Below are 11,479 nucleotides of genomic sequence, written 5' to 3'. Positions count from 1 at the left end.
TTCTCTTCAGACGGGGGCTGTGTTAGTGTTTGCTGGTAACAAGCAACAGAACCAGACCTCAGCCAACTTACAGCAAAGGGAAGTTATGGTAAGGAAACAGGAGTGTGCAGGTGCATGGGAAGACCAGCAATCCAGCCTTGGAAATGGGCTCCCAGCCGAGAGCAGAACTGTGGAAAGAAGCCATTGCTGATCAGCATGCCAACGTTACTGGAATGATCTCTCAACATACTAGTCTCCACATTACTCTGCTCAAAATTCACATTCCAGGGATGGGTATGCAATCAGCCCAGCTTGTTCCTGTGACTGCCCCCCCCCCCCACCGCCTAGGGCAGATGGCGGCACCCAATTGGCTGTTCAGAAGGTGGGCTGAAACCTGGGTGGCTCAAACCCATCACCTGGACCCCATTACCTAAAAGCTGGTATCGAGTACATGTAATTGCCCCAGCCAGCCTACCAATTCAAGAGATTTACGTTTTTTCCCCAAAGATTTTATTTATTTATTTGAGAGAGACAGAGAATGAGCAGTGGGGAGGCACAGAGGGAGAGAGAAGCAGACTACCCGCTGAGCAGGGAGCCTGCCGAGAGGCTTGATCCCAGGACCCAGAAATCAGGACCCCAGCCCAAAGCAGAAGCTTAACCCACTAAGGCTACCCAGGCGCCCCCAAGAGCCTATTCAATAAATTAGATTTATAGTGTGTCTCACTTAGTCTTGTGATAGAAGCAATCCTAAAGCTATACCCTTTGGAAAATAAAGTCTCTAGTTTTACCATCACTTTGATGTTACTGGACCCTTGCAGGGGAAGGGTGTGTTCAGGTGAGAAGTGCAGGACGCATGTGGCTACTTAATGTTTACTACCTTCATATCAGCTGATGTGTGCTAGGGGTGCAACAACTACTTGTCGAATTAATTACTGCATTAAGTAAATCGCATTTTGGGCCAAAGTTTTGTCGACATTTCGCTGAGTAATGTCTTGAATGAAAGCAGAAAGCGTATGACGTACAGTTCAACAAACTTTGCTGCTGAAAAGCATTACTGGGGGTAGTTTCTTTCAATTCAGACCCTGCTGCCAGATTGTCAGCCAGGCCAGTGGTCATCCGGCAGCCAGCGGCGCAACAGGACGCGCCGCCGCTAGTCGCTCTGCGCAGACACCTTTCACCTAGCACGCATGCGCTAGGGCCTGGGACAGCGCTCTCTAGTCTGCGGGCTTGGATTGGTTGAGCCTTGGTGGTCCCGCCCCGCGTACCGGAAACTCTCTCCGGACGCGGGGGTCTCCCGGGATTGCCAGGCTTCTGCGCTTGTCGGTGAGCGACGCCCTGGGTTATTCGGTGTTTATGCGCCCCCCCGGTGCTCGGGAAAGCCCACCACGGCCCCCGGGGGGGGGGTGCCCTCGGTGCGTCCTGGGTCGGGTAGGTCCTATCGTGCCCTCGCCCCTCGTCTCCACCTGAAGTCGCTGGGGTGGGCAGATCTCTCGGGACCGCCGCCGCTTCTGTGCTGGGTGCCAGGCTGGCCCACTGGGACGGCTTGCGCCTGGCTTCACTTGTCGCCCCGCCCCACCCTCCGGAACCCGAACCCGGGCCAGAGCGGGCCCTTGGGCTGATCCCTTCCACTCCCTGCACCCGTGCTAGGGATCATCCTAACATGAAAGGGTACTAGCGCAGTGTTGAGGGGTTGTTCAGAAACTGCGGCGCCCCAACATTTGGCATCAGTTCTCTCCATAGAGGAAGGCCTCTCTCTTTGATCTCCCCTCTCCCCGGGGTTTAAGCCAGATGTGGGCAGATGTGTGCAACTTGCCCATATTAGTTAATACTTACAAGCTTCTATATGCATTCAGTCAACAAAGGCCATGCTCTTGCCTGCCCCGAATAAACTCTTTTTGATATGTATCCAGAAGCTAGGGGTATAGGTGTGTATGTAAGCATTACCCATATTAGCATATGCTCTAGAACCGTGTTGTCCAATAGGTAGCCACTAGCTATGTAGGCTAATGAACACTTGAAATGTTCCTAGTCCTAACTGAGATGTGTGGTAGTGTCAAACAGCGAATTTTGGAGAATTAGTATGAAAAAAAGAATGTAAAATATCACTAATTTGTTTTTATCGATTTCATGTTGAAATGGCAGTATTTTGGATACACCGGTTAGGTAAAATGTCATTAATTTTACCTGTTTATTTTTTAACGTGGTTACTAGAAAATTTTAAATTGTATCTGCGGCTTACGTTATATTTCTGTTGGATAGCTTTGCTCTAGAAAGGGGTCGGCAAACTAGGGCCTGCAGCCAAATCCAGCCTCCTTGTCTTTGAAAAAAAGATTCATTGGAGCAAAGCTATGCTCATTGTTTTATGCATTGTCTATGGCTGCTGTTCCTGCTACAAGAGCAGCAGAGCTGAGCAGTCCATAGAGAGACCGGGTGGCCTGCGCAGCTGAAAATATTTACTATCTGGCCTTTTACAGAGAAAGTCAGCCGCCCCTTGTTCTAGAACAGCGCCTGGAATGGTAGATATGTGTCATGTAAATCTTTTAATTCTAGTCCTGTGTAATTGTCAGGCGGGCTTACTGTGTGACGGGCATGGTTCTAAGGAGTTTATAAGGACTATCTCATTTCCCGTGTTAATCCTAGATGTGGAATTTCCCCGATGTAGAAGAGGAAATTGAGGCCCAGAATGGGCAAGAAACTTACCTAACATGCTCAGCACCCCTCACCTCTATGAACTATACCTTCTTGACCCTCCTTATCCCCAAGTGCTTGACTCCTGGAGTCTGCTTGATGAGCCCACAGTGGGCACCATGCTGCTGCTGCTGCTGCTTTTTTTTTTTTTTTTTCGTTTAAACGACTTTTTGAACTTGAACTGAGATGACGTTGGCTCCTGTGGAAGAAGCTGAGGGGCCCTGGGCTTAGGTGCCATGGGTACAAGCAAGCTGGTCTGTAGTGAAAGGAGCGAAGCGCAAGAGCAGAGAGGAGAGGGAGCGCTCTGGATGCGCTTTTCTCATTCAACAAAAACACATTTGTTGACGAGTAGGAGGCCCTGGCCAGGTGCTTGTCTCAGTGAGTGAAACAGACATCATTCCTTTATGGTCTTGGGATGGCAGACGATAAAAAAAAATGTTTAATGGGAGACACGCCATGAAGAAAAACACTGCAAATATTTGATGTTTTTTTAACAGGTTTCCTCATCCGTAAGTTGGAGACAAGCCATATACCTGACTCGGGGTCATCGTGAGGATGGAGAGGACGTGAATGTGTGTGGCGCGTGGAGTTCAGTAAGTGTACATTGCCTGCTGCTGTGACGAGGTAAGAGAGGTAACGAGTGCGGGGAATTGGGTGCGTTGTGACACCTAAAACATTGCAACCACCAGTTCTAGTTGTACGGAAGGTTCTCCGGTGAGCAGCGCAGAGCAGGTGTTTTTAATATTTCCTAATGGGGCTCATCTGGCAAAATCCGAAAGCAGTCTAGGAGCAGGTCCGGGGCTGTCTTTGGGCTGACGGCAGCGTAACTGAGCCGGGCCTGCGGTGGGAAGGTCTCGTGCCCGCGTGTACAGGGCAGTGGTGGCGGCTCCGGCTTAAATCAGAGTCACTTGGACAGCTGGGAAAATGCCCAGGCCTCCCCTCAGGGATTCTGATCCCTTCTGTCTGGGACGAGGCCCTGGCGTTGTTTTTGGTTTTGCTGTTTAATTTCTCCATCCGATTCAGGTTTATAGTCTGGACTGACAACCACTCCTGGTGAGAATTAGGCTTGGCTCAGGGAGCTGCTGGCACAAAGGCCCAGAGCTGTGAGATGGGCAGTGCCTGTCGGTGGGTCAGCGAGCTCGCGGAGGAGGCTGCAAGCGGGCTTTTATCACCTGGCCAAGGACTTCGGGGCTCTGTCCTGAGAGCAGAGGGGAACCTCCGAAGGGCTTTAAGTGGGAAAATGAGGGCATGTCGTGGTGAGGTCTGTGGTAGAGGGTGATCCCTCTATCGAAGTACCGTGAGTCAGAACGGACGCAGTGAAGACGCAGTTAGAACCTGCCAGATGGTAGGAAGCCCAGATTCGGTGCCCGTATTCCTCCTGTGAGTGTCCTCTCGTGGCCGGGTCTGTCCTTTGGAGACACCCTGTGTCTAAGTGGCCAGTTTCTTGTCCGTATTCCTTCCACTGGGCCGTCCGCTCCCTCAAGGCGGAGAGGCTGTGTTTAGGCTCAGCATCTGATAAGTCCTAGATACATAGTCAGTGTTTATTGAATGAACTCTGTAGAGCTGTGCGCCATCAGCTGTAAACACCGCTTCCTTTGTCTTCTTATGGCAGCGCTCAAAATTTTCTATCTCAGTTGCTTTCAGAGTATACCCTCCTAGGGCAATAAATGCTTTATATCCACGTCACCGTCCCGGGGGGACAGGGGGAACAGAAAGTTTGACAGGATTTAGATGCTGTTAAACATATGGAGGAGGATGTAAAACAGTATGGCGGTTCCTCAAAAAATTGCAGATAGAATTACCGTATGATCCAGCAATTCCCACTTCTGGATATTTACCCACAAGCATTGAAAGCAGGGTCCCGAAGAGATGTTTGTACACCCATGTTCATAGCAGCGTTATTCACAATGGCCAAAAGGTGGAAGCAACCCGAGTGTTTATGATGAATGGATGAGGAACACGTGGTCTGTACACACAACGGAATGTTAGTAATCCAGGACACCTGCTGCGACACAGGTGAACTTTGAGGACGTTATGCTGAGCGAAATAAGCCAGACACAAAAGGCCAAATGCTGTATGATTCCACTTAGGTGCAGCATGTAGTCAGATTCGTCGAGACAGAAAGTAGAATGATGGTTGCCAGGGGCCGCGGGGGAGAAGGGAACGGGGAGCTGTTGTTTCATGCGGGCACAGTTTGGTCTGCAAGAGGAAAAGGGTTCTGGGAGTGGGTTGCACAACAGCGTGAGTGTATTTACCACTACTGAACCGTACGCTTAAAAATGGTTAAGTTGGTAAGTCTACGGTATGTGTATTTCACCACAATTAGAAATGAAAAGTATGGAGGAGAGGTAAATAAAAGGACATATAAAATAAAGAGCAGGGGCGCCTGGGTGGCACAGCGGTTAGGCGTCTGCCTTCGGCTCAGGGCGTGATCCCGGCGTTATGGGATCGAGCCCCACATCAGGCTCCTCTGCTGTGAGCCTGCTTCTTCCTCTCCCACTGCCCCTGCTTGTGTTCCCTCTCTCGCTGGCTGTCTCTATCTCTGTTGAATAAATAAATAAAATCTTTAAAAATAAATAAATAAATAAAATAAAATAAAGAGCAGAGTGCTTATGTGTGACTACATTAACGTCTGTAGATTCACAGAAGTGAACAAAAAGTTTTTCTGGTAGGACTGACTGCTGTTCTCATTGCACCGAAGCCCCAAAGCTATAGTCAAATTCCCCTTCAGAATCTCCTTGAGACCCAGCATTTGTTGAGAAATCTTATTAACCACCTTGCCAACATCTGGCACACTTCAATCCTGATTTCTTCAGTAGTGATGCCTCTAGAATGAATATGGAATGCAGGCAAGATGACTATTTCTTCTTTGTTAGGAAACTTCCCAACAAGTTGGGGAGAGTTCCAGTGTGTTAAGCAGCTTGAAACCTTATCACCGTGAAACCTTATCACTTGGCTGCGTGACTTCCACCAGATCCCAGGATGTCAGGCAGACAATTCTAAGAGAAAAGTTCAGCAATGGAGGCTGTGTATTTTTAATTTTCCTGTGTTTTACCTTGCTTGTTCTTTGTTTACTGAGCCTTTGATCCTTAGGAAGACCTCCTTCACTGTTTGCAGTCTGGAATTGTAAAAAAGGTAAAACAATGATCTTGAAGTACTGATTCTTGATCATGAGAAAAATAGCCAGTTAAGATCCTGGCTCACTGGGTGACTGACTGCCCAGGTTGTCTACATGCCAGCTCCCACCCCAGCTCCCTCTGGTGGCAAAAATGCCAGACTCACAGTCTGGGTCATCCTTGAGCTGGCCCAGCAGGGGAACACCCATAGGAACCTCACAGTTGTGACTGAGGGTACTTAACTCTTCCTGTTGGAGGGGAAATTCAGCTGGTTTAGACTCAGCAATAGACTTCTTCTTCTTCTTCTTCTTTTTTTTTTTAAAGATTTTGTTTATTTGAGAGAGAGAGAGCAGGAACAAGGGGAGGAGGGAGAAGCAGGCTCCCCACTGAGCCAGGAGCTCAATGTGGGGCTTGATCCCAGGACCCTGGGATCATGACATGAGCCGAAGGCAGACGCTTAATTGACTGAGCCACCCAGGCGCCCTTCAGCAATAGACTTCTTAGGAAATCGTGAATGCTAATCTACAGGCAAGGCCACAGGTCACGTAGCACCTTTATGATATTCTGATTCCAGAGGGAAGGAAGAAGACTGATCCATTTACCGTGCCATTTTGCAACAGGCAAACATTGTAAATATGTGGAATTTGTCATGAAACGATACTGGACGAATCACTTTTCTGGTTAGGAAAATCATACATACTCATCATACAAAATACGAGAAGGAATAAAAGAACAAACAAAAATCATCTAAAATCTTGCCATTCAGAAAACGTCACGGTCTAAAATTTTGTATATTTGTTTTTGACCTTTTCTCTTCACATGTGATTCTTAAGCAAAATTTGGATCGGACTCTATATGCTGTTCTTAAGTAACAACTTTATTCATCTCTAATTTATACACCGTATAGTTCACCTCCTCAAAGTGCACACTTCAGTGATTTTTAGTATATTTGCAGCTGTGCAGTTCATCCCCACAGTCAACTTTAGAGAAGATTGTTCGCTTTCCCCAAGAAAAACTCTGCACCCGTTGGCAGCCACCTTCTTTTCATTCCACCCCACTGGCTCCCCCCATCCCTCCGCCCCAGCCCTGGTCAACCACCAGTCTATTTTCTGTCTCTAGAGATTTGCCTATTCTGGACATTTCATATAAACGGAATCATACAATATGGGGTCTTCTGTGTTTTTAACTTAGCGTAGTGTTTTCAAGGCTCATGCATGTTGTAGTATATATCAGAATTTCATGGTTTGTTGTTTTTTTTAATGCCAAATACCATTCCATTGTATGGATGGGCTACGTGTTGTTTATCCAACAGTTGACAGGCATTTGGGTTGTTTCCACTTTCTGGCTATTAAGAATAATGCTGCTGTGAACATTTGTGTGCAAGTTTAACCATTTGGGACCTTACAGTTTCTTCAGAGTTGGAAGAGAATTCTCTTACATGTACAGCTTCCACATCTCTCATTTCCCTAAAATAAATCTACAGAAGTAGAATCACTGACTAAAAGGACATTGCATTTTATAGAACTTGTCGATGGTCTCTAAGAAGACTGCATCGATCCTCTCTGTGCTCGCTTCGATGTATTAGACTATGTGCTTAGTAATGGGCATTGTTTTTAAAGCTTTTATTTTTATTTATTTAGAGAACATGTGAGCAGGGGGAGGGTCAGAGGGGGAAGGAGAGGGAGAGAATCTCCAGCAGACTCACTGCTGAGTGCAGAGCCTGACACGGGGCTCGATCCCACAACCCCGAGATCATGACCTGAGCTGAAACCAGGAGTCAGACGCCCAACCAGCTGAGCCACTCAGGCACCCCAGTGATGGGCATTCAATATCAAGTGCTATGAAACGGAAGCCCATGAGTTTTTGAAAAGACAGGGTCCCTGGCGTCAAGATGCCTAAGTCCATATTTAGACCAGATGGGCAGGTGTAGATCCAGGGGGATTAGATAGCAAGGTTGTATACATTATGTGGAGAGAAAAATAGACTGGTTAGATAAAGTAAACATTTACCTGCCCAGGATGAGAGTCACACAGATACAATCATCAAGCAACTTTTTGTACCTCAAAGTTAAACGAAAAAGGTAATGGAAGCAAACTGGCCTAGAGACTAGCTGGTCCAAAGTCATAAATTGTCCGGATCGCTTGGTCTGAACCCTTACCCTGCTTTCCAGAAGACTTGGATGTCGGCACAGTGCCCGTTGACTCTTGGGGCCCATCAGATCCGGTTCTGGCTGCCTTGCAGCCTATACTATCTTGCGATTTCTTCAGATTCCTTGGGACATCTAAACGGCATCCCCTTATTACCCTGTTTCTCATTCTGTTATTCAGAAAAGTACCACTTAAGATGATAAAATCTGCAAGTAGTTCAACTATATAGTAGGATATGGGGGGAAACAGCCCAGCCTTGCTCAGACTTACCCTGTCGATGCTGACACTGACATGATTTCGTGCCCAACATGACCCAAAGCAATTGACCGATCTGGATCCGGAAAGATCATTGATTTGTAAAATTTGAGATGGAAAAAGTTCTAGAGCTCTTCCAGCGAGCTGCTCTTAAGCAACCGTTAATGCGGAAGTTGGCTGCAGTGCTGCCCTTTTTTTTTTTTTTTTTCCAACAACCCGGACTCAGCCTTTTGAAACTGAACCACACCACACTGCAGATTCCATTTGCTAACCGGCCACGCCCACTTCTGTTACATAACTTTCAGAAAGGCCGCGTAGGTAACTGGCAGCGCTCTGCTGCTATCAGGAAGCTGCGACTGGCAGGCGCAAGCTTAAAAAAAAAATACAAAAAACCCAGAAACCTCTTTTCTCTTTTCTTTGCAGCTGTAAAGATGTCTGACAAGAAGCAGATAGCTGCCAGAGCCTCCCTTATTGAGCAACTGATGTCCAAAAGGCATTTTGAGGATCTTGGCAAGCACCTCACTGAGCTGGAGACTCTTCATGTGACCAAAGAGCATCTCCAGGAGACCGCTGTGGTCAGGGCGGTGTACAGAGTCCTCAAACACTGCCCTGCGGGGGCGCTGAAAAAGAAAGCCAAGCGTTTGCTGTCAGGGTGGAAAGCTCTTTATAAGGATCTCCACTTCACACCAAGGGACAGCCCTGGATCATGCCCTGCGGGTAGAAAGGACGAAAACGCAAGACTTTCTCGTGACCCGGCTCAGGGTGAGGTATCCGGCGGCAGCAGTTCTAATTCATCATCCCCCGAGGTGGCAGGAGCCGCTGAAACGCTCGGGCCTGAAAATAGCACGAGTCAGGTGGAGCCCAGGGGTGAGCATTTCAGGGGTGGTGACCCAAGATCCAGCGACCAGAGATCCCGTGAGTCGCTGGACCCCACAGTGCCTGTGAGAGCTAAATGCACGGAGCTTCTTTATGAAGCTTTAACGAGTCCTTGCACAGATCCGCCCAAGGCTGATTTGTGGCAAACCTTGGCAAGAGAAATTGAAGAGCACATTTTTACCCTCCATTCGAAGAACCTCAAAAAGTACAAAACTTGTGTTAGAAGCAAAGTTGCCAATCTGAAGAACCCCCAAAATTCTCACTTGCAACAGAACCTGCTCTCTGGGACCACGTCTCCGAGAGAATTTGCCGAAATGACGGTGATGGAAATGGCAAGCAAGGAACTGAAGCAGTTGAGAGCCTCCTACACGGAATCTTGCATACAGGAGCGCCACCTTCCCCAAGCCACTGAGGGCACGCAGACCAAGAAAATAAAATGCAGACGCTGTGAGAAGTTCAATTGCAAGGTCACCGTAATCGCCAGAGGAACACTGTTCCTGCCGGGTTGGGTGCGGAGTTCAAATGCAGACGGAGAGATGATGACCTATGTGATCTGTAACGAATGCGGGGAGCAGTGGTACCATAGCAAGTGGGTGTGCCTGTGACCCTAAATAAATGTTCTCCTAACCAAGACCCGAGTGATACTGGTTTTTTGGTGCCCCCTTTTATGCTTGGTTTTAAAATCTTACATGTACTGTATTCTTTTTTACATAAAATAAAAAAGATTTTATTTTATGTTAGAGAGAGAGTGCACAAGCAGGAGGTGGGGAGAGGGAGAAGCAGGCCCCCCACTGAGCAGGGAGCCCAATGCGATGCAGGGCTCGATCCCAGGACCCTGGCATCATGACCTGAGCCAAAGGCAGACGCTTAACCCACCAAGCTACCCAGGCTGCCCCCCGCTGTATTCTTAAAACAATCCTAAGAGGAAGGAAGGAAAGTTGTTCGTTGAAGTTTGCACCACGATCACTAAAAGTTGACTGTTTGGGGAGAGAGTGGATGACTGTTCTGTGCTTCGTGGCCACTGCGTCCTTTGCTGTACTCAGAGTGCGGTTGAGAGCAGCTCTGCAGGCCCCAGAGCCTGTGAGAAATGCAGAGTCTCAGGCCTCATGCTGCTGAGTCCCCGGGGGAATCCTGTTCGAGGCAGTTGGGGAAGTGCTGCTTTCTCAGTAGGCCTGCAGTCCTTAGCAGTGGCTGCATATGAGAACCATCTGGGCAGCTTTGACAACCCACCGATGCCCGGTCGCTGGGGGGCGGGCTTCCCAAATTTATCAACCTGAATCTGAATGTATGGGATGCAGCCCAGGCTTCTTTAATTCCTCAAGTTATTTTGAGATGCAGTCAGAGTTGAGAACTCACACACAGGCTCGCACTTGATTGTCTCACAGCTCTAAGAAAAGAATGTCACTGTACTCTTTACACCTGAGGAAACAGGTCCCCACAGGCGCTGTGACTTGGCCGAGCCCTACAACCTTAGCTAGTCCCGCTGGAACTGCTCGCACACTGTCTTCCTCCAAATTCACCATCCAAGACCGCCTCAACGTTGACTTCTGAGAAACGTATTCCTGGCGATGTGCGACGAGATGAATCGTGTCTTTAGGCTCTAACACTGGATAACTGGGGCTTTGTTACTTTCCCCTCTCTTTTATCCCTTGTCTCTCCCTTGAACCATGGAAGTTATCCTCTGATCCCACAGCTAGAATTTTGTTTTGAGTCCTTTTGCCTAGTCAGAGGAGTTGCGTGTTTGTTTTTTAGTTTTTCTGCACAAGTTCTCCAGAGTATATAAACTGTTTATGAAATTTGGTTTCTGATGTTAAGGAGTCTTCATGTTCTCAAGGGCTTGTGAGTTTAGATCCAGAGGGGAGGAAAAAAGCTCTCCTAGGCTCTGTAGCTGGGACCCTGCAAATTGGACGGACAAAAGACAGACTAACAAGAGAAAAACTGTTCATTAACACGTGGGGCGTGATACACGCAGGAGGAACTCAGTGAGTGGTTAGAACTTGGGCTGGTGTAATAGCATCTTAACAAAGAACGATACATTTGTAGAGAAATAAGACGAAAGGGGCTTTAGGCTTTTAGGGGCGGCAAACTGGGAGGGTAAATATGTGTGGGGACTAATGGAACATAATGGTTATTTAGCAAGGTTTGTTTGCGTAGAATCTTCTCGCTGCTGTCCCGAGGCGGTTGTTACCTCCTTTCTGGTACAGAATTCACAAGGGGAACTTCCGTTCTGCTTTCAGGCAGATAGGTGGACGGCAGAGAGCTCCTTCCTTGTCTGCCTTTTCTCATCTGCTTTCAGCCCGGAACGACCCTCATGCCAGGACGGCATATTTGGGGTCACATACTCTGAAGCCTTTTAGGTCTGAAGCTCCAGTTCTGCTGATGTAGAAGCAGGCCTTGATTTGTCAGAGGTCGTCCGTC

General features: G+C 48.0%; 1 protein-coding gene across 2 annotated transcripts; it reads left to right on the top strand.

Annotated features, from left to right (window-relative positions):
* Positions 1–1,157: 1,157 nt before the first annotated feature.
* TCEANC (transcription elongation factor A N-terminal and central domain containing) lies at positions 1,158–9,692 on the top strand. 2 transcript variants are annotated; one of them, XM_040634439.1, is made up of 3 exons: positions 1,158–1,302; positions 3,165–3,291; positions 8,609–9,692. In XM_040634439.1, the coding sequence occupies exon 3, from the start codon at positions 8,617–8,619 to the stop codon at positions 9,664–9,666; it is 1,050 nt and encodes a 349-aa protein (XP_040490373.1). In that variant the 5' UTR covers positions 1,158–1,302; positions 3,165–3,291; positions 8,609–8,616; the 3' UTR covers positions 9,667–9,692. The 2 variants fall into 2 exon arrangements, with proteins under 2 accessions (XP_040490373.1, XP_040490374.1); XM_040634440.1 differs by having other exon boundaries at positions 1,256–1,407.
* Positions 9,693–11,479: the final 1,787 nt, after the last annotated feature.

This window comes from Ursus maritimus (assembly GCF_017311325.1).
Source record: "Ursus maritimus isolate PB19 chromosome X unlocalized genomic scaffold, ASM1731132v1 scaffold_X1, whole genome shotgun sequence".
Classification (NCBI taxonomy): Eukaryota; Metazoa; Chordata; class Mammalia; order Carnivora; family Ursidae; genus Ursus; species Ursus maritimus.
Note: the sequence above shows the minus strand (reverse complement) of the source record. Positions and strands in the feature narration are given on the sequence as shown.

Excerpts from the sequence above, each read along its gene's own strand:
- TCEANC (XM_040634439.1), top strand. The coding sequence starts at position 8,617 with ATGTCTGACAAGAAGCAGATAGCTGCCAGAGCCTCCCTTATTGAGCAA.